Source organism: Pelodiscus sinensis, chromosome 3 (assembly GCF_049634645.1).
Source record: "Pelodiscus sinensis isolate JC-2024 chromosome 3, ASM4963464v1, whole genome shotgun sequence".
NCBI classification, from domain to species: domain Eukaryota; kingdom Metazoa; phylum Chordata; order Testudines; family Trionychidae; genus Pelodiscus; species Pelodiscus sinensis.
This window is the reverse complement of record NC_134713.1, coordinates 119190030-119215869: the sequence shown is the minus strand read 5'-3', so window position 1 is coordinate 119215869 and position 25840 is coordinate 119190030. Positions and strand designations below refer to the sequence as shown.

General features: G+C 42.4%; 2 protein-coding genes across 5 annotated transcripts in view; both read left to right on the top strand.

Annotated features, from left to right (window-relative positions):
- The window catches only part of UNC93A (unc-93 homolog A), a 35112-nt gene extending 28155 nt beyond the window's left edge, over window positions 1-6957 (top strand). The window contains 2 exon segments of the mRNA XM_075924644.1: window positions 872-1003; window positions 6397-6957. Of these exon segments, the coding sequence (XP_075780759.1) occupies window positions 872-1003; window positions 6397-6662 (398 nt within the window). The 3' untranslated portion in view covers window positions 6663-6957.
- Window positions 6958-12291: 5334 nt separating this feature from the next.
- On the top strand, window positions 12292-24915 carry TTLL2 (tubulin tyrosine ligase like 2). 4 transcript variants are annotated; one of them, XM_075924641.1, is made up of 3 exons: window positions 19306-19558; window positions 21231-21290; window positions 22253-24915. In XM_075924641.1, the coding sequence occupies exons 1-3, from the start codon at window positions 19501-19503 to the stop codon at window positions 23935-23937; spliced, it is 1803 nt and encodes a 600-aa protein (XP_075780756.1). In that variant the 5' UTR covers window positions 19306-19500; the 3' UTR covers window positions 23938-24915. The 4 variants fall into 4 exon arrangements, with proteins under 4 accessions (XP_025040350.2, XP_075780758.1, XP_075780756.1 ...); XM_025184565.2 differs by lacking the exons at window positions 19306-19558; window positions 21231-21290 and adding an exon at window positions 12292-12396; XM_075924643.1 differs by lacking the exons at window positions 19306-19558; window positions 21231-21290 and adding an exon at window positions 14473-14969.
- Window positions 24916-25840: the final 925 nt, after the last annotated feature.

The following is a 25840-nucleotide window of genomic DNA, read 5'->3' as shown; positions in this document are numbered from 1 at the left end:
CTCCAGTCTCTACCCACTTGGCCTTCCTCCTCACCCTCCCCACTCACTGTAAGACTCCTCTGCCAACCTCCTCAGCCTCCAGCCCCATGAGACGGGTCTGAGGAGGGACATGGTGAGTCATGGGGACCTCCAGAGTTCATGTATGTGGAACAGAGGAAGACTCATCGGGCAGAGAGGGGCCTCAGGGAAGGGGCTGAACAGGAAGTGGAAGAGGTAGGGTCACCACAGCCCTTGTGTCCATCAGCGAGTCTATAGTAGTGGCAGCAGGTGTGGCTTAGCCTCCCCTTGTTCTTTATACCCATCACCCATGTCACTAACATTCTCAATCTATGCAGAAAGACAAAATACCAGCTGCCCCTACAATGGGCAGCCTAGGTAAGCCTAATAGTCTCTTGCAGCCTTAAAACCCCCAAAATCTATATTTAAAGGATAGCATATGGAAAATGGAATCCTAATGTAATGTATGTGTCTACTGGTATATAACTGAAAGGTTGCTGCATTCTAAGTTTTCTGGGGTTCTCTGTGCCTACTCAGTGACTTGGCTATTTCCACTGATAGTTCTTCATTTATGGGTTAACATCAACATTAGCTCAGAATTCCTCTGTTTAGTGCATGCACTGGGATGATTATATGAAACCAGGCCTGTATCAAAGCTTTCCATTGTACAGTATTAATTGATGACCAAGGGAGTACTGCAGTGAAACTTTAAACTGATGAGTACAAATGTCAGAGCCTTCCTGATTCACTGACCTTATTTTATTCAATAGTGTTTGAAGACAGTTTCCAGTAGACTCTGGAACATTGTATGTCTAATGGATTTCCAGTTTATACTGGTAATTACATTTTCTCCTCCTCTCTCCTAAACATACAGCCTCGATTACAAACCTTGCCTGCATAATACCACTACTGCTATGGAAACCTCACCCAAACCAACTTGCTGTATTCTTCATATTCCCTGCTTTGTGGGGCTTCGCTGATGCTATCTGGCAAACACAGACCAATGGTAAGTCCCAGTGACAGCTCACTGAGATCGAGTATTCTGTATGCTTTTATTTATATATATAGCCTGTTTTACTGAGCATGGACAGAAGCCCCAGTATAAAACTCATCACCATGTTTTAAGGAAATAGGCTTGCCCTCCTTTCTGTCAGAAAAATGAGGGCATGTGTTTAGGAATAAGAAACTAATTAAAATGCTTATTAGCTTGGCTTTAGTCAGGATGGAGGGAGGGGACATTCTGGAACAAAGTAATGGATGATCACAATAAATCTTTGAAATCCTCAAAAAATTCCAGAAAGAAAAAAAAATCATTGCAGACATGACCTGTTGTATATACTGACATCTGAGAAACAAAGGATGCAAATGTTCTCAAACCTCTAAATAAATATTAATACATTTCAGAGTCACACTCTGCTGAGAATAAAGAAGTTCTTCCTTTTTAAAGACTGAGGGACACACAATTTAGAGATTAAAAAAACAGAATAAATCAAGAAAAAAAAAGTCATGGATCTGGTGGCTTGAGGGACAGACTTTGAATATGTAAAGTCTAACAACTGCCAACCTTAGCCTTCCTAACTGAATATCCTAACCTGGGTGGAGAAGACTTTCCATAGCCTGCCACAAGCAAGACACAAAGGGCATAAACACCCATCACGAGAATCCCTCTGGACAAGTTCATGTGCCTGCCCTCTCTGTTTGTCCTTGCTTTGGGATAAAGTGCTGTCCTAGGCCTCCCTCCCTGGTGACAATAGCTTCCCTTCTTGGGCCTTCTGGCTGCAACTCTCCAGCTCAGCTACTAGACTTCAGTGCCCCCTCTGGAGTGCCTCAATATCCAGACCACTTCCTCCTAATGGCTAATGGGGTGTGGGGGGAACCTGGGCCCACCCTCTACTCCAGAGCCCAGCCTACAAACCTTGCAGACAGCCTCCAGTTTGCTTTATCCCTTTAATTATGTCATACAGCTTCTTTAAGTCCCTGAGCCACTTGCCCACAGCCTCACCCTCACCCTTACCTCAGGGCCTTGTCCCAACAACCAGCTCAGAGTTTCTTCTTGCTCTCCCCAGCATCTAGCAACACTGCCCAGTCCAGGGGTCTGTAGCTTGCTTCATTCATTCATTCATTCATTCATTCATTGTCTGTTTGTCCGTCTCACTCCTACAGCACCAGCAAGGAACTGAATTCCCTTGAGCCCTGCAGTGCTTCTTATACTAGGCTACTGAGCTCTGATTGGATCCTACACAGCCATTTTAGGTAGCTTGGAGAACCCTCTCCACTGCCCTTTTCTGGTGTGGGGTGTGGTTGGGCAATGAAATCTCCAGCAGGGGGTTCAAATGATCTGGTACAGCCCATTGCTAGTGCTCCTTGTTTCTTTTCTCTCCATTTCCTTTTTTTTTTTTTTTTTTTTTTTTTTTTGCCAACTGTAATTATAATTCAGATCCAGCTGTTAACATAGGGGAGTGAGAGGTGGGACTACCTCTCACCCACTCTGGAAGCCCCACCTCTCAAAAGGAGTCTGAACAGTACAGGGCAGCCCCCCCACTTGCACAGGGAGCTGATGAAGCTGTCAACCCCAACACCTTTACACAGATTTGAACCTAAGACCACTGGAGCTCTACAGTTTGAGCTATAAAGCCAGTTGGTGGTCAGCTTAGGCTGTAGAGCTCACTCATTCTTAACTCTTGCTGTAAGTGGTCTAAGTGCCACTACATGGGACAGTGAACCACATCCCATAGGTGTGTGGGTTACACACACACCAGGCTACAGGCCCACACTTTTTCTCTGATGCCAGGCCACATTCTTCTCCTGCTACAAACACAGGCCTAAATCACACTTGCTGAGGTAAGTCTGAAATCAATATGAGGCCCATTCTCTTCAGCTTGCCTTTCCCAAGCTCCTTCCCTAGGTCACTTAACCATACAGCAGGTTTTGTTTTATCCCCAGGGTCTCCTTTTAGTGAGGAACAGGTCCTGTGTTTTATCCTGCTTCCCTCTTTCCCAGCAAGTCTGCAACTTGTTCCTTCTGGAGAGCACATCCTTCAGAATGCCTGGCTCTAGAGGGGCTATGGCCCAATGACAGGAGGCTTGATTTGCATCTCCCTTAAAAGTGGCTGCACATCCTTACAGCAGAAAGAAAGAAAAAAAAGGAGAGAAGCACCCAACATCATAGAAGGAAACTGAGGAGGGATGGCAGTTCTTAATCACAGAGTAGTCACTGACAACTAGGGTTACCAGATGTCTTAAAAAAAAATGCCAGATACACTTGATCTCAGATGTGAGGAGAGCGAGGCTGGCCATGAGGGGGACCGGCCGGTGGGAAGCAGGGCTGGTGGGGGTCGGGGGCAGTGGGGCTGGCCGGGGAAGATCTGGTGGGGGGGAGGACAGACCGGCGGGAAGCAGGGCTGGCGGGGCAGGTGCGGGCAGCAGAGCTGGCCAGGGGAGATCGGGGGGGGGGGGGGGTACCAGTCGGTGGGAAGCAGGGGTGGCTAGGAGGGGGTCTGGGAGAGTGGAGATGGCCGGGGGGGAAGGGGGAGAACTGGCCAGTGGGAATCAGGGCTGACTGGGAAGGGGTCGGGGGCAGCGGGGCACAAACGAAGCACAAACGAGACAGGACCCGGGGATTCCATCCCCCCTGGCCCCCCTCTTCTCCCCTGCCCCAGCATAGCATGTCTACCAGCCAGGAAGTTCACAATTACGTACTGATACTCCTAATAAAAATAAAACTTACCTAATTAGAAAATACCGGACATTTTATATGTCCGGTATTTTCTCAATTTGTTTCCCAGACAGAACCCTCAAATACCGGACTGTCCGGTTCAAAACTGAACACCTGGCAACCCTACTGACAACTGATGGTTCTTCATATTGGCATAGAGTGGGGCTTCCCAACCTATGGGTCAGGACCCAAATATGGGTCGCCATTACATTTCAAAAGGGTCGCCAACTGTCTCCCCAGATGGCTCTGCCCTCCCTCTTCCCCCAGTTTTTGAATTGCCTTGGGTCACCAAATCTTCCTGAATTGTCAAAATGGGTCCCCATCTGGAAAAAGTTGGGAACTGCTGGCATAGAGTGAGCATTTGTGGTTAGTGAGCCTTGTGGTGCAGTGGCATGGTTACTCACTGTTATGGGTTGTTTCCATAACATTACACCTTCATGGAGAGATGCAATGTTATTACATCATAATGCTGCATCACACCATGGTACCGCCATATATGTCTGCTCAGGAGACCTGTTTGGGCCTGATTCTCTTCTTACCTGCATCAGTTTACACTGGTATAACACCATGGCCTTCACTGGAGTTGCTCCTGATTTACAGCAGTGTGAGTCAAGAGGCATGCCTTTTACATGAATAGTTTAAAGACAAATCTTGCATTTCTTACTCTGGCAAGCCCCCACTGAAGTCTATTTGGATTAAAAGCAAAATAAAACCACCAGGTTCGGGCTTATGAGATAGTCAGAGAAGATTTACTTTGCCCTGGTATGGATAGGCATGCTAATATTGATCAAGGGTTCCCCCTATAGGATATTAATTAGAACTGAATAAATCCTATCACCTGTTTCCTTATACAAATGTATTCTAACATTTTTGGGTGGCTGAGTGGTTATGTGTTTCCCAAGATATTTTGACTGGAATCTGTACTATACCCTCTCATATCTAAACTGAACAGGCTGTGATATCTACGCTGCCACAGTGCTTCCTGCTAATAATTGCAGTTCTTCAATAACAATTGTATAGCACAGGACAACAAAGTAGAGGGCAGCAAAATAAAATTCTTGCCAGCCTCGCATGCCTCTTCAGAAAGGATATGAATCAGTCTGGAAAGCTGATAGAACAGCAGCTCACATTATTTTCAACAGCCCGGGTTTGTGCCCACCCCCGCTTATGAAGGGTGGAAAGGAGTGAAGGGAAATACTTGAAAAATAAGGTTAGGGCTTATGCTCCTAAAAGTAAAGGGCTATTTCTGCAGCTGGGATCAGGCAACGCCCCAAGGAAGCACAGTGCTCACTTCTCCATTCTCCCTTCACCAGTCTCATGTTCCTGTGTGACTTATGCCTAGATATTAGCATATGTACAACCCAGAAGTTAGAGTAATAGGGCCACAAAGTCCCAGATCCTCAGAGCTATCCAGGCCACTTACTTCCATCAGTCTATCACACTTATGTACCTAATTACCTTTAAGGATCTGGTTGGGGGGGGCATAGGAGGTGACTGCCTCAGGGCCCAATGATACAAAAAGGCCTGGAGCTGTCAGTCACTGGGGTGGTGGCCAGAATCTCAGGCCCTTTAAACTGCTGCTGGAGTGCCACTCTAGGCAGCACTGAGGGCTGCCTGGGGGAGGTGTGGTGCTCTCCAGGCAGTTTGCCAAAAGTCCCATCCCTTCCAGGAACACAGAGCAGCGCCCCCCTCCCACCCACCCAACTCCTTGCCTAGGGACCCGGCAAGGCTGTCAGCCCCACTGCCTTAGGCATCACCATGCTGAGTGTTGCAACATTTAACTTTCAGGAGCCTAGAAAATAATTGGAATCCACCAATTCTGAGTTAGGCATTTAGGCTCCCTATACAATGAATGGGGAGAGACAGGTGTCTGAGAATGAGAGCCACAAAAAACAGCATTCTAGGAGGACCTAAACTAATCAATGGAAGCTGCCAATTAGGGGGATGAGTCCTAAATCCTGCCCCTCTGATGGAGTTAGGCGCTAAGGTCTGCTGGCAACAAAACCCATTAAACCATCCCAAACAAACAAGAAATAAACCTCCTAAAAACAAACTCTTTATTCTCAGAAATGGTATTATATTAGCAAATGTTGTTTATACTAATTCTCACTTCCTTAATCCAGGAATCAATCATTTTCACCCAAGTAAAACCTCTTTTGATAATTAACTACAAAGCATTGAAGCAAGGTCTCTTGTTAATAAAACATCATTACTTTTACAAAATGTAGTATAGGACATTTATTTGTACACTGTGAGGAACTATTAGATCATTAATACTAACCTACACTGATCCAGGTTAATGAGCTATACACTTGGTAATGTTGATCCTAATTTTGATGCATTAGCCTTGATTTCTCACCATGTTTGTTCACTTACTCACTAATTTGTAAAATCCAGTAAGTGTCCCCATGTAACTTCTATGAATTAGTAAGGTTCTACTGCTCAGATTATGATACTGTCCCCTTTATGCCGGTAAACATCTCTCATAGCTTGCCCTGACATTTTGAGAGCAACTTCAACAGTTATATTTTTATGACACTATGGGTTATAATTTGCATGACAAGCTTGCATTCTCCTGTGACTTGACCTTTACAGGGAAGGAAATATAGCTCCGGTTGGAGGAAATATAGAATATGCCATGTGTTCAGACTTACCATCAAAAAGATCATCTCTCTTTCTTTGCAGCACTCTATGGTGTTTTATTTGAGAAGCACAAAGAGGCAGCCTTTGCTAATTATCGACTCTGGGAGTCATTGGGATTTGTCATAGCCTTTGGATATAGCACCTTCTTACATGTTTACATCAAACTGTACATCGTGCTGGCTGTACTGGTGGTGGCCATGGTGATGTATGGGGTAGTTGAATACCAGGAAGCAAAAGACTTGCCTAGGACACGTACCACTGTAAAGGTGGAAATAACAGGATCTGCAGCCCAGCAAACAAGCCTGTAACCTGATCAGATCAAAGAGATGTACACAAAGAAAGCTGGTCAGTTCAGCACAACTGATTTCTTTAAGGGATCTTCAGAGTGTTCAATCAGATTTTAGAAGAATATGAAGTAACTGCTTTCTGAGTCAGTCCAATATAAAGAAATTGGAATACATCTCTATTCCTACTTCTGTTTTAAAAAAAGAAGATTGTCTGATATTGCCATGTCTCTCAAACTCTTACTAATACTGACCAATTATATTTTTAATTGTATTGGATGTTTTTATGAAGAAATGTTTATTAAACATAACAAAGGACCCTTGTATCCCATAGAATAATTTTTGTATCTGCGTTTTACAGAGGGTTCAAAAGGGTCTGATGCAGTTGTGCAAAATGTCTAAGCCGCACCCTTCAATTCCCGTTGAAGTCAATGGGTATAGAGCATGCTCAGCCTTTCTCGGGGAGCACTCATCATTTCATCTTATTTATAACTACCGTATAACAACATCTACTCCCATGGACACAAACTTAAATCATTGCAGTTCCCTGTTACCTAGTTTTAATACAAGGCTTTGCCATTGCTTGTAACTTGTATAAAATGCAGTCAGGTGTAAGCATTTCTGAGGTCATATTATTCCCATCCTCCCTTTGCTTGCTTGCTTGTTTATTTTACATTTGCTATCTATAACCACAGAACTTGTAGTTGGCCTGGTTGGTCTTTAAAATCTTAATGGTGTATGTGATAGGGTGTGGTCACAGAAGTCCCCATGAGATTGTTCCCCAATGTGCTGATCATGCCACTGACGCCCACTTTCTTGTTCTCTGGAGCTCCCCACAACCTGTCCTGCTGGGCCAGATCCTCTGGTTTCCCCCAGATAAGGCACAGGGTTGTGGTTACTACCACCCTGCAGAGCAATGCAGACACTGAACCACTTCAGCTCTAGGAGGATGCAATTCCAGGACAGAGCACCCGGGAAACAAATCCTCGGATAGAACCAAAAATATCCAAACAACTCCATCTTTCCCTGTATAAACAGTAGGATCTAAGTTGTTGCAGGTGAAAACAGACAGATCAAAGTAAGTTACTAAAATGAAAAGAAAATGCAATAGTTAGTTCTAAAAGACTTATTTCAAGCAGATTCTTAACAGAAAGAGCTGTTCTTCTTTAAGGCATAATTTTCAAGTCAGAGACAAACTTTTACTCTGACTTGAGTTTCCAGTTCTTTTTGTATCCTTTTAGAGTGTGCCATACCATTCCCCTGGTCAGCCAAAAACAAAGGGCTGATAGCTTCGCATTGCTTAAATAGATTCTCCCTCAGGGTTGTAATCTTTTGTTTCATATCCGCCCTTTCCCGGAAAATTATCAGGTTAAAAAATGGATCCTAGTACCAGGTGGTATGGTCACATGTTTTCCTAGGACCAACCACCTTCAGACTTAAAGAACAAACAAGGTTATTTGGAAGTTGTTAAGTCGATCACCAAGTTGTTAAGGCTTGTGGGGAGGGAGGGAAGGATTACCAATAATGGCTCTCATAGCACATTTAAAACTATAAACTGTCTCATACTTCATATTTCTAACTTCACATACAAGAATGATACATGCACCAAAATAGGATATACAGATCCAGCAGACTGTAACATTACAATTGACAAGTTACATGAGGTATTATGTCCAAAGCATCTCCAGGTAATGCATATTTAGATTCATAAGCCAATTTTCATAAAATTGGGCGGGGGAGGAGGGTACCCTCACAATGTAGGCCCTGGCTCTACAGTATTAAGAATTCTATTTGCACTCCGTAATATCAATTCAGAGATTCCACTATGTCTTAGAACTGCCGACTCTCATGTCTTTGCCACTGTGATTCATGCATCCTGGTACGCATGCCTTCCTACTGTCCCTTTCTTCATCTCCTCCCTCGCAATTTTAAAACAACCTTCATTCAAAATGTTGGCTATTGACATTTCTAAAAAAATCACAGCCATAGTTACCTTCTCGTTTCTATTATGTACTATGCAGGGTTTCCCCAACCCCATTTCATTTTTGTTTGAAGTTTTATTATAATATTGGGTTATTCTGTGCTATTGTGAAATGACTGAACTATATCCCCAGCACCTTGGTAGGGGGTACTGTCCAAAATCAATTATTATTATGACTAGCAGTAACAGCAGCAGGACTGTAATAATCCTTTTTGTCAAGCAAACAAAAGTAAGAAAAGAAAAGTGGAAGATAATGACTGCCAACTGCCAGGCTTAGCACCCTACCTGGAAACAAATGACATTGTAAGTTAAATTGTGTTTCTCCATGAAAGCTAACATTTCAGACTAATCAGCTCAATTATTAACTATGACAAGAGAGTGAGCCTTTTGGCTAAGATTGTGGGTAAACATGCTCTCGGAGCGCGACCTGCGGAAAGGTAGGGGTCGGGTCAGTAGGCTGTATTGGCATCATAACGGTTCCCAAGTCAGTACCCTGACATACGCGGGGCGTTTCGCCTGACTGCCCAACGCTCGGCCCTTGCCTGGAAGCCTCGCATATGCTCCAGATCAATTAACTATGACAAGAGAGTGAGGCTTAATGAAATAAAAATAAATGTGGATGTAATAAGAAGATAGAAAGAAATAATCAGATTAATATGAGGAAGTATTCCTTTTTTACAATTATTTTCTCAGACCACTTTCCTTCTTCAAATAGTATTTTCTAGTACCGGGATTCCTATCCAAAGTTCATCCTGGCTTCTTCTAGCATTTAATATCATACATATCTTTGCCTTCTAGTTTATAATTAAGTAGAATTCATTGTGTCTATCAACAACAATCAAGCACCTTTACAGATCTGCTTCTCTAAAAACAATGAGTAGCCCTGTAGCATCTTAGAAACTAACTAAAATATATATCTTATCATGAGCAGTGGTAGGCAAAACCCACTTCATCCAATGAATTCATGTATTCATCTGATGAAGTGGTTTTTACCCATGAAAAAGCTCATGGTAATTTATATATACTAGTCAATTAGCCCCTCGTAAGACAGGATTTTCAGGTCTCTCCTCCACGTCGGTCTTCTCTCCTGAGCCTCCGGTCTCTCTCTCTCTCTTTCTCTCCTCCTCCTCCTGCCTCTCTCTCTCTGTCTCTGTCTCTGTCTTTCTCATCTCCTCCCCCTCCTGCCTCTCACTTGGGAGACTGCGGAGCCCAAATGGCCTTTTGGGCTCCGCACTCCCCGTGCTGTATGGCGAGCGTGGAGCCCAAAAGGTCACTTTCACCACTGACTCCCACGCGGTGGCCTGGCTGAGCGGCGCAGAAGTCAGCTGAGCGCCACAGCAGGAGGCGAAGGAGGGCGAGGTGGTGATGTTCACGGCCAGGGCGTGGGGCCTGGAGCCACTGTCACACTGCACATCACCGCCCCACCCCCTTCGCCTCTCGCCATGGCGCTCGGCTGAGTTCTGCACCGCTCAGCTGGGCCGCCATGGGGGAGCAAGTGGCGCAAGCAGCCGTTTGGGCCCCGCACTACCCATGCAGCACGGGCCGCCCAGAGGGAACAGCCAGCATTTCAGCAACAGTGCCGCCCAGAAGGAACAGCCAGCATTTCAGCAACAGCGCTGCCCAGAAGGGACAGCCGGCATTTCAGCGTTACAGATTCAGACACTGGGCTACAATATATATGATGTTAGTCTCAAAGGTGCCACATGCCAATCATTTTTTAAAGTGACAGAGTAACTCGGCTCCCTTCCTGATGGTTCTGTCAGTTGTGGAAGAAGGCTTGTCATTAATCTCTCTGTTTGCGTTTGTTATATATGTGACTAAACTATCATAGCAGTGGAATCCTCAGGAACATTCACCATACATTTAGTGAACTCATGACTTTCAAAAATATCTAGATTATTTCCTGACTCCTTTACTCCTGACTCCTGTACCATTCTGTTGCATATTCTTAACACATTTTACTTCCCCAAAATACAGAATCTTTATTTCATCTTCAGTTCACCCTCTATGTATCACTCACTGCCACCTACACAAAGAATAAAAGGGTCTGAGTTTTAAAGGCTGACACCCAACATCCAGGGCAGTCTGATCTGTTTCAATGAATCACTTTATCATCATTATTTATTTGTATCAGTGTAGCATAAGATTGCCAATTTTCCTGACTGGACACCATCTGTGGCAAGAGTATCCTGTACATCTGGTTGGGAAAGAGGGCAACCCTAGCTAGCCCTGAGGGGCCTTAGTCATAGACTAGGACTCCATTGTGCTAAGCACTGTATAACATGGAACAAAACGATGGTCCCAGCCCCTAAAGAGTTTGCATCTTGTAGTTGAATTACAGAATTCTGTGTAAGTAGTAGTGTCAGCAGTGGGGCCAAAAGCCTGGCCAGGCCTCTGGAGAAGTCGGGGAGAGGGGCCTGTCCATGCCCTGGAAGAGGCGGAGTCTCAGGCAGAAGGGGTGAGGATGGGGGCTAGGCAGCCTTCAGCACTGCCTGGAAAGCACTGCCCATAGCAGCCAGGAGCTCCAGGCCCTTTTGTATCACTGGGCCCCAAGGCAGTTGCCTCCTTATCCCCGCCCCCACACAGGGCCTATTAGTTGTTGTGCAACATTCCTTGGGACCACACTCCTCAGCCAGTCGCAAAGATGGTACTGACCAGCACTCTTTCACCTCTTTGGCTATACAATATTGAGAACTCAGCATTAGTAACTTAAGGGGATAATCATGGTGAATGGAAAAAATTAACTTTTTTTTCCTCCCCTGGCCAGCACCTTTTCATCTGCTCACATTCATTCTGATCAGGTTGACTTCCCTTCTCTCACTGTTTTTTCCCTGCAGGTTCACTTTTCTTAAAAGGAACTTTCTCTTTAAAAGGAAGAGTTCTTCCCAACATTAGGCTACTGCCAGAAGATCCATTGTTAAAAAGTGACAATTTTGTGCAGCCAAACCCTCAGACAGATCTGTTTCAAGCACTTAAATCTGTATGCAGGTGCTAACACATACTCCATTTTGCATGCAAAGAGCTTGCATGCCATTTTAGTGCCCTTATTTGTGTGTATGCAATTTTGCATCTGTTGATACAGCAGGATTTTTACAGTCACTTCCTCTTCTTCCTCCCAAAACTATATAGATATTTTTCATGCCACAGGCTATGTCTAGACTGCAGGCTTCTTTCAGAAGAAGCTTTTTGAGACGAGATCTTCTGAAAAAACTTCTTCCAAAAGAGAGCGTATACACAGCAAAAGCGCATAGAAAAAGCAATCTTCTTTTTTGAAAGATAGCATCCACACTGAATGGACGCTATCTCGCATTTAAGCTGTGATTCGTATGGATGGAGTGGCCACCAGAGCACCTGCACTTTTCCCTCTTCCCTCTTCTTTTGAAAGAACTCCCTCTTCCCTGTCTCCACACACCTTTTTCCAAAAGAGCTCTTTCGGAAAAAGACTTTTTCCTCGTAGAAAAAGGTTTACCAATGTTGGAAAAACCCCTCTATTCTTTCGATTTTTTTTGAAAGAACACGATTGCAGTGTGGATGTAAATGAAGTTTTTTCGGAAAAACAAATGTTTTTCCGAACAAACTCTGCAGTGTAGACATACTCATAGACACGTCAAGCAATGACATCACAATGGGCCTGCCATTGACACCACAGACTCCAGTTAAAGCTATCAAGTATGAAGCAGACAGGATGCTGCTGGTATTGGGAAATCTCTGAACAGCCTAGGCACAGTCAGAATGGGAAGGATGATTTTGTACATCAGGCTCTGGAGATTTGCTCAGGTACAGACTTGTAATGTGACTTGAGCAAGTCACATAATCTCTCAGTGCCTTTGTCTCACAGACATACTGTAAGGATAAATTCAGGTACTATGGAAATGGGAGCCATAAAAATGCCAAGCGAGACAGTTTATTTGAGTCAGGGCAGAGTGAGGTGAAGCATATGATATTCGTATATGTGAGTAACACAGCTGAGCTGTCTGTCAGAGGCAACAATCAGGCCTGATCTATGAAGCCTGAATTTTTCAATTAGGCCATAGAAGTGCAGGCCCAACAAGTGAGTTAGAACTGTAGCGATTTAGTATTAAATTAATGAACCAAGCCTGTGCTGTAGAACAACTCAAGACATCAAAATATTGGTAGGCAGCTGAGCTGAGGAGGCCTTTGCATTACAGAGGGGAAACAAAGTTACGGTTGGTGTCACCATGGCATGAAGCTTCTGGCCTTCCAGCGGAACATTTCACAAGACTCGCTTTGCTTGGCTGGGTAGCAAGCAGGCAAATCATGTGTGGAATGAACTGAACAGGAGACAGGACTCAGTTGGAACCACCCTTCCCATCAACTCATGCTTGGCTGATGACCAATCTATTATAATGCCACCAACCACAACCATGCTGACACCCCTATGCTTCTCACTCCACCTGTACAAGCTTAATGAGTGCTCATTCTGACAGCACGCTGAGCAATCCCAATATACATAAGCTGCAGGGCTTGAAGATAATGGAAAAATAACCACTAGTTGCCTGGACAGCAAACAGTCTATAAGCAGACTTCTACTAACTGCTGTGCATGACAGATGTTTATCCCATTCAAATACTACACAGGGTCACGGCTTTGCCAGGTGCTCAGCACTTCCAGCTTGAGGCTCAGTTCCCAGGCCACTTTGAAGCCGTAGCTGAGGAGACACTGAAATGGGTAGCAAAGGAGAGGAACTGAATTAGCTGAGGGAGGGAAGCAGAGACTGTACGTCTAGACTACTGAGTTTTGTCGACAAAAGTGGACTTTTGTCGATAAAACTATACCAGCGTCTACACTACCGCTAAGTTCTGTCTACATAACGTCGACAGAACTCAGCAGTTTTGTCGACGCTGGTAAACCTCATTTTACGAGGCATAACACCTTCTGTCGACAGAGTTCTGTCGACAGAAGGTGTTATTGCCTGTAGGGTTGCGTCTAGACTACAGGGTTTTGTCGACAAAGCATCTTGCTTTGTTGACAGAACTGAATGTGTCTAGACGCTCTATGTCGACAGAAGTTTTGTCGACAGATACTGTTGACAAAACTTCTGTCGACAAAACCCTGTAGTCTAGACGTACCCTAGATGATGGGAACAGGGGCTATTACCAGATTTTCCTCCCTCTGGGACCTGGTCTCACACTTTATGATCCAGGTGTCCCAGTTGGGTCCAGCTGAGATAAAAGCTTGATATGGAAGCTGGGGGCACTGGTAACAGTCCTGGCCCATGCAACAGCCACCGGGACCGGAAAAGAAGGGAGGGACCTGGAAGGCAGAAAGCGGTACACCCTACTCTAACCATTGACCTGCTGCTTGGTGAAGAGAGTGAGGGGAAAGAGAAGCTTTGGCAAGGCAAGCTTAAGAGGATGAATCCTCAAGGATCAGTATATTGTTTAAAGCAGATGAATGAACTTTTTAATCCAGGGAAGGCAAATAACTATTGATATCAGTCTTACCACAGCAGGTGTGAACCTGAATATGAGAAGTGGTGATTTAGGCCTGTATTGGAAGCACTTATTTACATATATCCAGTGACTCTCACTGCAGGAAGACTCTTAGGCTGTGTCTACACCACCAGATTATTTCAAAATAATAACTCCCAAAATAACTATTTCGAAATAAGCTTATTCCTCTTCACAAGCAGGTGTTATTATTTTGAAATGACAAGCCCCTTATTTCAAAATAACGGGTTGGGTAGTGTGGACGCTCACCTTGTTCTTTCAAAATAAGGGGAGTTATTTTGAAATAACTCCTCAGTGTAGACAGGCCCTCGCATATAAAACACAAAGCTATTGAAGCACCACATGAATCCACAAAGGAGAATGAATTTAAAGCAACATAAGCTAAAGTTTGAAATTACTAAGCCAGGCCTTTCACTGTCTTAGTGGCAGTTTTGACAGAGTTAAGGCTGGTTGGCTTTCGCTCATGAAGCTTAAAGGAGAGAAAGAGGAACCCAGGGGCTGGTGACAGAAGTTGAAAGGACTCAATAAAGCACTTCCCCTACTTCCATGATGCTGTCACTCCTTGCCTTTGTATACTGGATTGCTGCTTTGTGTTGCTAGGCAATAAGACTTCAACCCTCATGGCCTGCACTAGACACCCGGGCAAGAAAAACCAATCAGGCAGCTGTAACTGCTGAATCAGGCAGCCTGCAAATCCCCCTTTGGCATTTGCGAGTATAAAAAAGGGCTTTCCTTATGTTCGTATTTGAAGTGCATGTTGATATTTAGTGATTTTCCCTGGAGTGCGTGGAGTGTTTCAGCCAACATGCATTATTGATTAGGACAATTACCATGCAGAGAATGCACCTGTCCAGGAGTGCAGATGTACCAGTGGGAGAGGTATGTGCACATTTGAATTGATGAGTACAGTCGTGTGTGTGTTAAGCACTTTCTAGTCCTTGTCCTTTCTTATGAAAGAAGCACTTTATACAGGAAAACACACCCTGTGAAAATGATTTCATTCCCAGCTTCTGATGGCAAAGGTCTGGAGGACATATAGCAGGGAGTGAGAGCATAAGGGTTAGAGAAGCCTTCTTTGTTTCATACCATACTCACAGAGATGTAATGATTTGTAAGATGCTGAATTCAACTGCATTTCAATTGGAGGAAAAAGAAGCGGGAGGCTTTTTGTATGTCTCTCTCTATCTTTTTTAATAGCATTTTTAAATAAGAATAAGGTGCCAATAAACAAATATTTAGTACGCACTTGTCTGAAATATCTTTTGTCTGTCATAAAATAGATTTTTCAATATTAATTCAAACAGATCGCAGATATTGCTAGATTTGATGCCACAAAAACTTTTTTTTTGTTCAAAGAAAATCAGTTATCTGAGTTAGCCCAGATGCCTCTTTGAAGCTGTGTTTTAGTCCAATACAAATTATAGGGACCAATATGGAGTAACCAGGTCATATTCAATAGCCTGGTATTAGATTAGATGGTCAGATGGTCTGTGGGACAGGAGAGATGGATGAACAGTGGATTTTTGATTCATTAACAATTTCAAAAAGTTTTAAAAATCCATATTTGGCCACACTAAAATAAAAAAAAAATTGGGGGCAAATTGAAAATTAATGAATTAATTGGGCCCAAATGAAACATTTTAACTAAATAAAAACCTTTTATTTAAATTTTGACCATTTTAAAATGTTTTAGAATTTTAAAAATAAAATTAAGACTATTTTGAAACAAAATTATTTCAAACTGAAAAATTGAAATGTTCAAATTTAATGAAATTTTAAAATTAAACCCATGTACTAGCATTACCATTTCAATGCTTTCATCAGCATACAGTGATTTGGCACTGAGATATTGCAGCACAAATATTTTTTTATTTAAAATGCAAGGAAATACATTAACCGTCAGATACCACTTTGTGAAAACTCTGGACAGATGTTAAGTTGTGTTCTTTATATCTGAAATCATTTTATTGTTTTTGCACTCAATATACAGTAGGGACTGAGTTTCCAAGTACTTTGGTGTTGATATTTCCTATGTTTAGGCTTTGGGAAGAACTTGTCTTTTCAAGCAACTTCCTCCTAAGTGCGTTAATGGTAAGAAAGGTTTTCTATTGACACAACCTGACCTGAGCAAACCACTGTCAACAGCTCTATTGTTTATGTATTGTGAACAGCCAATAATGAGTAATGTATGTTTTAGCTAAGACTCCATGGTGCCCTTCAATGAAAGGTTGCTAGTAGCATTACTGATTAGTGCATGACACACTTGCACAACTAACAGCAATATTTACGATGACTCAGATGTTAATCATAGTGAATTCAGTTAAATGTTATTTGGAATCTAGTATTCCTTGTCAGGGATCAGAGACAGAGCCTAGAATTCTTACAATGGGAACGTTTCTCTGTTTCTTTGCAGGGGTTTTTAAATGGATGATTAATAGGCATCTATGAAGGAGATTGCATAAGAAAGAGTGGACTTTTAAGTAGTAATAGAGAGATAGCCGTGTTAGTTTGATCTTGCTAAAACAAAAGGAAAAACTATGTAGCACTTTAAAGGCTAAAGTGCCAGACCTACTTCCTCAGATCATATTCTGGAAGAGAATTGGCATGACCATATATACCAAAGGAATACAATGGAAAAAGCGAACACATTATTAAACTGACAAATCAATACAGAAGGTGGGGTGAGGGAGAGGCTTTCTGCTATGTATATTGGACAGACTTCTCAAACACTTTGCCAAAAGAATTAATGCCCACAAATCAGACATCTTCGCAAAGAAAAACCAGTTGCTTTTCATTTTCACCTACCTGGACATAGTCTTAACAACCTTACTACATGCATCTTACTTCAAAGAGACTTTAACACCAGATTACAGAGGGAAACTATATAATTTTCTTTCATGCTTAAATTTGACACTTTACGAATGGGTCTTAACAAAGATGCTAATTATCTTAACCATTACAAAGACAGCTTCCCCACTTATCACCCCTGATTAGCCATTCATTGACACATAAATAGCTATTCCCTCCCTCCCTCTCTCTCACCCCACCTTCTGTACTATATCTGATTTGTCAGTTTAATAATGTGTTCACTTTTTTCATTGTATTCCTTTGGTATATATGGTCATGCCAATTCTCTTCCAGAATATGATCTGAGGAAGTGGGTCTGGCCCATGAAAGCTCAGCACCTATTAAACCATCTCATTAGTCTTTAAAGTGCTGCATAGTCCTTTCTTTTGTTTTGAAATTTTAAGGAAGAAGATGGAGGCAAAGACAACAACAAACATGCATTTACATTACTGGGGGCTGTGATGCCAATGTGTGTTCTGTCCAGCAGTGTAAAGAGAACCAAAAACAGTCATTAATGGGCTGCTTTCCCATATCCAAATAAATCCACTTACAGCACTATTGCTTTAGTACCCATACATTGTTCCCCTCAATCCCATCTCCAGGGACTCTGCCTTATGTGTGGGAGAGGAGAAATTCCTGAATCACCCAATTGTGCTCAAAGAGGGGTGTCCTCAGTCCAAACCGAGGCCTGGCTGAATATCATCTCTGGCTCAAAGACCAGAGAAGTTATAAGTTAGCTGAAAAACAGGAGACAAAATATTCCTTTATTTAGTAACTAATTTGTTTTACTATAAATAGTGGTAACTAAAGGATTACACATCCCTAGTTCATGGTCTCTGCTATACTGTTTCTCCTTGTCCCCTTTCAATAGGGTTCACACTATTCTTCACCTTCCCTTCACTTCTCCCTAGTCCCTCCCACTTGTAAACAGCTATTTTCCTACCACATGTGGGTGGTGCCGTAGGGGAAACCAGACATTCTCTCTATGCACGCTCCAGTCCTTGGGCCTTCCTGCGGAGTAGTTGTCTGACTCAAACACCAATTGTGCTGCTGACCAGGACCACTTCCAATGATGTCTGTCTCTGGTTAGAACGCCCTGGGTTTTGCCCAACCTCCAGTCTCGGTTCAGATGCTTGCTCACTGGGAAGCAGCACTGTTGCTACTGCCTTCCCAAGAGCTCTCCCAACTTAGCTGCCCTGCCTCTCAGATTCCTCCCTTGACTGAGCTACAGAATCGGCCTTTCACTCTGGCCCCCTCTCCCCAGAAGCCCTGGCTCCAGTCCCATGCTCTGTGCAGAAAGTAAAATCTGAGTTCTTCCTAAAGACCTTATTCATCCTATGGCACATTGCTCGTGACTCAGGTACCATTGCAGATAACTCCACACCATATGTTCCTGTTCCAAGTTGCAACAGTGAAATTCCCTAAGGGTGTGTCTAGACTACATGTAGATGAGTTTACTAGACATAGCAAAATGAAGCGGCGATTTAAATAATTGCCGCTTCATTTACATCAAATGGCCGCCGCGCTGTGCCGATCAGCTGTTTGTCAGCACAACGTGGTAGTCTAGATGGGGATCAACCGACCCCAGATCCTTTTGTCGTCAGATCCTGTATTAAGGGATCTGACGACAAAGGGATCTGGGGTCGGTTGATCCCCGTCTAGACTACCGTGCTGTGCCGACAAACAGCTGATCGGCACAGCACGGCGGCCATTTTGATGTAAATGAAGTGGCGATTATTTAAATCGCCGCTTCATTTTGCTATGTCTAGTAAACTCATCTACATGGCTCTGTTGATGGAGTCATGTAGTCTAGACACACCCTAGGATACACAAGGGTTAAAAGTCTCAGACAAAGATACTTATTGTGCTGAGGTGACAGTACCAGTTGTCAAAAGCACAATGCTCAGGTAACCAACACATATATATTGGACAAGATTGTCACTGAATATTTGCAGTAGGACAGGAAATGCTTTTCCCATCCTGCAAGAATTTTTTATGTTTTTAATTTTTTTCCCCCATCCTGAATCAGCACAAAAAAGCAAAATCTTGAAAATTTTGGTGGACTTGAAAATCTCAAAAATATTTCAAATCAGGGCAATTGAGACATTTCATTTCAAATGTGCCTTTTCTTTTCAATTGAAAAAAGGCAACTTTTCATTAATTTAGATTTTTTTTTTCAAAAATATTTCAAAACAGGAAATTTCTCATGCCGTTTTCTGTGAAAAGCTTCAGTTTTGACAAGTTGCCATTTCCCCATAAATATTCCATCACAGGAAGGGAGGGGTGAGAGAAGGGAATGCTGTGAGGTGTGACATGCCTCCTAGGTTTCTATGGAGATTTGGAATGTATGGAATTTACACGCTGGGGATTGTTTAAAAAGTTGAGCATTTAAAACCCCAGGGGGAAAAATTCTCAGTCTTAAAAAATATATTAAGAAATCAGTCCAAAAACTGGTTGAGCAATGGACTGATGTCCATGCCTGGGAAATGTTAAAAGAGTTGGGATTAGGAATTTTTTTCTTCTTCTTTTTTCTAACGTTGTTTCCATCCCAAGGCTAAATTTAATGTCTGTCCCTAGAGGCCCCATCCTGAGGGACTTCAGAGCGTGGAGTGTTAAAATAGGTAAGGTCTTAGGGCATGGATTTTCATGGTGGAGATGATGCCTTGTAGAACTGCTTTCCCCCAACTGAAGCCTTGCACCCTTTCTAAATGTAGAGTAGCTTCTGCAGCAAGTTTTGGGGAAGGGCAGAATATTGCCACAGAAGCAGCAATACTCCCTAAGGCAGATATCCCATAGGATTTTGTCCCCTCCACAGATAGCAGGGGCAACAGGGACTTCAAGTTATGTCCCCTTTCTTTATAGTTAGAAGGAATTGGTATGTGCATGCGTGGTCAGAGGGTGGGTATGGGGTGTCTTATTTAAAAGTTAATAGTTCTGTTAATAGCTAATTTCCCCAGAAAACAAAAAGAATTCAAATCCATTTCCAATTCAAAGGAGCTGGCGGATATTATATGATGAATCTGCAATGGGTTTTCTGAAATGGAGTATCATTTATTACTCTATGAGATGATTTACATACCACAGGAGAGTATTAACTCATTTGCAGGAGGAAAATGGGGAGAGCAAGAGTGTATGGAGCTCTTCAGGAAGGTGGAAAAGTTTCATTGGTAATAGGGAAGTATTAAACAACAAATGATCTGGTAGCACTTTATAGACTATCAAAACATGTAGATGGCATTATGAGCTTTAGTGGGCACAGCCCATTTCTTCAGATGACCGGAGTTATGAGGAGGGGATATGAAAACTGGAAATAAATAGGAGAGGGGAAGAGAAAGGAAAGAGGAAGGGGGTGGGGTTGGGGGTGGGGAAGGGCATCTTTAAGTATATCGAAAATGGGTACTTAAACCTAAGCAGATAAAGATCAAAGTCAATAGATAGATTGCTGAGACAGGAAGGATACTGCTCAGAAAGCTGTTTGCACCTTCAGTGGTAGAGTCCCCACCAGCCTATATCTCGATTGAGTCCATTAGCATGTGAATTGAATTTGTGGATGTACTGTAATTCCAAGCTTTCCCTGTGGCTTTGGCTTGAAGAACTGGCTTGTGCCAAGACCGCCACCTGCAGGTCTGTCAGAGTGTGGTTAGGCAAGCAGAAATGTTTTCCAATTGGTTTTTGTGTGTTCCTTTTACGTATATCCGATTTGTGTCCATTGATTCTTTCCCGCAGAGACCATCCAGTCTGTCCAATATATATAGCAGAGCGGCACTGGTGGCATTTGATGGCATAGATCAAATTACTAGATGTACAGTCAAAATGACCCTTTGATTTTGTGGCTTATGTTGTTTGCTCTCGTGATGAATTTGTGTAGATATATGGGCAGAGTTGGCATCTTTTTTGGTTGCAGGGCTGAGTTCCTGGAGGCTTCTGATGTGTTTGTGTGGCATGGTTATCAGAAAGAATGTGTTTCAGGTTAGGAGGTTCTCTGTCAGCAAGAATAGGTTTTTCTCCTAAGGCCTCTGAGAGTGAGGGATCATTTTCCAAGATGGGTGGTAGATTGTGTATAATGCGTTGGAGGGATCTGAGTTGTGGACTGTAGCTAACAACAAGAGGAGTTCTGTTATTTTTTCTTTTGGGTCTGTCTTTAAGTAGTTTGTGTCTGGGTGTTTTTTTGGCTCTGTCAATTTGTTTTTTCACTTCCCCAGGTGGGTATTTCAGTTTTATGAATGCTCTGTAAAGATCTTGTAGGTGATTGTCCCCGTCTGTGAGGTCAGAGCAAATCCGGTTGTTTCCTAGGGCTTGGCACTGTACAATCAACTGAAAAATGTGTCTGGGATGGAAGCTGGAAGCGTGAAGGTAAGCGTGGCGGTCGGTGGGTTTCCAATATAGGGTGGTTGAAATTTGTCCATTATTTAACTGTACTGTAATATCCAGGAAGTAGATTTCCCTTGTGGACTGGTCTAGGCTGAGGTTGATAGTAGGGTGGAGGTTGTTGAAATCCTTGTGGAATTCTTCAAGAGTCTCTTTTCCGTGGGTCCATATGATGATGTCATTGATGTAGCGTAAGTAAAGTAGCGGTGTTAGGGGGCAAGAGTTGAGAAAACGTTGTTCAAGGTCAGCCATAAAGATGTTGGCATATTGTGGTGCCATGTGAGTGCCCGTGGCTGTGCCGCTGATTTGGAGATAGAAATTGTTTCTGAATTGGAAGTAGTTGTGGGTGAGGACAAAGTCGCAAAGCTCTGTAATCAGGCTAATGGAGTCTTTCAATTGACTTCACTGGATTTTGGATCAGATCCTAAGATCTTGACTACACTAGGGTTTTTCTCAGAGATGGGTTAGATAACATGGTAAACTACACTGCAATTATTGGGAATTATGGGTCCCACATTACTAGTATAGACAAGATCTAATAGGGGAAGTTATGATTATTGTGCTGAACAATGACATTGTGAAATAACAGAATGATAATATTCATGAAGTGCAAAATCATCAGACTACAGCACAAGCCAAATACTGTTAAGGTTGGCCACAAAAATTAAAAAGCAAAGCACAAAAAATATGGACATTTAATTTTATACAGACAGCAATGTTTCATGATGTTTTAATGTTTTCTGAAACCAAGATCTTGTACATGAGGCTCATACAATTGCTCTTTCAGCAGTAAATAAAGCTTTTGATTCCATTTTTCTTTTGCAATTTGCACATTTATGGCAGAAAGAACCATGGGAGAGAGAGGCTTTGGGGATGCCAAGATCTAAATGATGAGCTCCATGGCAATCATTTATTGATTTATTTTCCTCTTGATAATTCTTTTTCAGAAAATAATGGCCACACAATGGCATCGGACCATGATGCAGAAGACATCCTAAAGCCTCTGGTCTTCCGGCTCCATGAAAACGTTCCTAAAGCAGTCCGTGAGGTCTTATTGGAACGAGGATGGAGTGAATTTGACGAACAAGAGCAAGATGAAGCAGACTGGAATCTGTACTGGCAGAACTCCCCTTTCCGTATGACTGACCACCGCAGCATTAAACCATGGCAGAGGCTGAATCATTATCCAGAAACAGCCAGGATCACAAGGAAAGACTATCTGGCAAGGCATTTGAAACGCATGAAAGGAATTTATGGACCATCTCTTTATGAGTTTAGTCCAGTGGCATTCATCATGCCTAACGACTATGTCAAGTTTATGGCAGAATATACCAAGGAGAGACAGGCACTGGGCAGAAAGCCAAGCTACTGGATTTGCAAGCCTGTGGCTCTGTCTCGTGGAAGGGGCATACTCATTTTCCAGGACATTAAAGACTTTGTATATGATTGCATGGTCATTGTGCAGAAGTACATTAGTAATCCTTTGCTTATTTCTGGGTACAAATGGGATCTCCGCCTCTATGTCTGTGTCACCAGTTTTTGCCCCCTTACCATTTACACTTACGAAGAAGGACTGGTGAGGTTTGCCACTGAGAAGTATGACCTCGGTTCTCTGGACAATGTCTATGCCCACCTGACAAACACAAGCATCAATAAATTTGGAGCCTCATACAAAAAAAATAAAGAAGGGATCGGCCGTGGCTGCAAATGGACATTCAGCAAATTCCGATCTTACCTACGCAGCCATGAGGTGGATGACCTGCTGCTGTGGCGGAGAATAAACAACATTGTAATGCTGACCCTGCTTGCAGTAACCCCATCTGTTCCCTTAACTTCCAATTGCTTTGAGCTGTTTGGGTTTGACATTCTGATAGATGACAAATTCAAACCATGGCTTTTAGAGGTCAACTACAGCCCAGCCTTGCACCTAGACTGTTCCATAGACACAACAGTGAAAAAGAGACTTCTCCATGATATCATTGAATTGCTAAATTATAAGCAAACTGACACCTTGAGAGAAAACAAAGGGGCCAGCACTAAATCTTCCTATGCTGGTAGAACACACATCCGCTTGACTACACAGAATGAAAATGCAACTGATGATTCTCCTGATTTCCTTGCTTCTAAGCAAGAGAGTGAATGCACTGCCACTTCTGCAGTACAGTCGCTCTTAGATGTTGCAAGAGGTTCATTTAAAAAGGGGGCCATAGCAATGGGGAAAATGTCCAGAACACAACCCAGGAAAACACTAACCTCACAGCTCCGGGAAAGGATGAATAAGCCAAAACCATCTTCGCAATCAAAAGCTGCATCTAAAAGCAAACAGCTACCAGGCGCTAGACATTCTCCACATGCGTCTGTCCAAGTCACCCATTGGTTACCTACCACTGAATCATTCAATTACAAATTAACTATTCCTCCATATTTTGTTTCCGCTAAAGACAAAAGGCCGTTCCCTCGGATAGGTGATTTTGTCCTTATATTTCCTTTCAACGATGCGGCGCTTGAGGCTTCCAGAAATGGAATAGATATAAAAAGCATCATACATGAAATACACAAGTTAATGAGCAAACAGTTACCTCTTGAACAGCAGAATGTAAAGAAGAGAAAAGATTATTTATCTTTTAGATAATTCAGTGGATGTTAGGATATAAGCTGCAGCACAACAAAAGCATATGATGATAATCAGAGATGAATGAAGCTGGGCCATCAGGTGGTGCTTTAGCCTGAAGATAGTAGATATGTGCTGAAGTCATCTCAGAAATAGGGATCTTTCAAAAGCACAGCCATTTGAAAGTGTCTTTTGTAATTTAAACTATGACCCTAGTATATTTTTTTAAATAAAAGAATTAATTGAATATTTAATTTCCATTCTGCCTCTAAAATAGTCCCTACATGGAAATATGAAGTTGTATATTCTTTCATAAGTTTTTAAAATGTCAATCTTTCCTTTTGTTTATGAGCCATTTATTCATCCCTGCCTTTCATAGCCAAGATCTTTTTTTTTTCCTGCTGGGGAAGCTTTAGAACTATACATGGTTGATTAGTTTACCACCTAAAGCATGCAACTTAGGTATCAATGTCCCATAGTTTACAGTGTTATTTATAGTCATAAAACTATTAAGGCTTTTTAAGAATTCAGTACACTGAGTCTGATACACTGAGCTCTTGGGCATTCACTTCCACAAACTGACTATGTGCTGTGTGAAGAAATACCATTCAAATAGAATTACATTATTTTCTCTCAATAAGGGGTTTCTGCAGAAATTCTTATAAAATGCAATTTCAAAAATATCCTACATCCTATTCCAGCCTGGTTTTCAAATCTAGGTCTCAAACCGTAAACAAAGAATCCCCAACTGTCTTTGTCAAGTAGAAAATACTATAATTCAGTCTCCCAAGGCAACAGAGAAATGTAATATTGGAGCTTGGATGTGAACAGCAAGTGCCATTCTAGGATCACCAGATAACATCTCTCTCTCACAGATACAATACATTATATACCTGCTGGGGCTTTCCTCATGTGAATCAGTTACTCAGTTTTGTTATGCCATAATTTTGCTGCCTTACATTAGACTGCTGGTGTAAAACTTTTTGTGCAATAAACTGAGTAGGGAGAAAAAAAACAACAAAAAAAACCAAAAACCATTAACATTGAATTGAAGTTTTTGTTTGATTTCCTGTCTAAGCCATTTGATTTCCTGGTACAGCTCTACTGCCACCAACTGTCTGTCTGCCCATAACTGCATCTGCTATATAGGGCCCTGACAAATTCATGGCCATGAAAAACACATCACAGCCTTTGAAATTTGCCCCCGCCACAAAAGCACGCAAGAAGAAATCTATAGCCAGCCAAGTTAAGGACAACAAGAACAAGTTTTTAAAATATATTAGGAACACAAAGGGTGTGTCTAGACTACAAGATTTTACAAAAAAAAAGTGGCCTTTAAAAAAAAAAAACTTCACTTGCATCTAGACTGCTGCCGCGTTCTTTCAAAATTAAATTGAAAGAACACGGCAGTTTTTTCGACTGCAGAAAACCTCATTTTACAAGGAAGAACAAAAAAAGCGTTCTTGAATGCAAACAGGGCTTTTTCGAAAGAGAGCATCTAGACTGCCTAGGTGCTCTCTTTCGAAAAAGCAGCTTGCTTTTTCAAAAGAAGTGATTGCAGTCTAGATGCTCTCTTTTGAAAAAGCCTCTTTCAAAAGAGGCTTGTAGTCTAGACGTAGCCATAGACTCCTAACAATGGAACTTGTGAATTACTAGATGGAAATAGTAGAATTATCAATAATAATGCCAAAAAAGGAAAAGTGTTCAATAAATATTTCTGTTTTGTGTTTAGGGGAAAACACATAATATTGATATTTTAAATCATCAAGTCCAGATAAGTTGTGCTCAAGAAATTCAAAAGAGCTGGCTGAGGAACTTGCTGAAGCATTAATGCTGGTTTTCAATAAGTCTTCAATAAGGCTAAGATTATGTCATGGAGGTCACAAAATCCATGACTTCCAGTGATCTCTGTGACTTGGGGCCT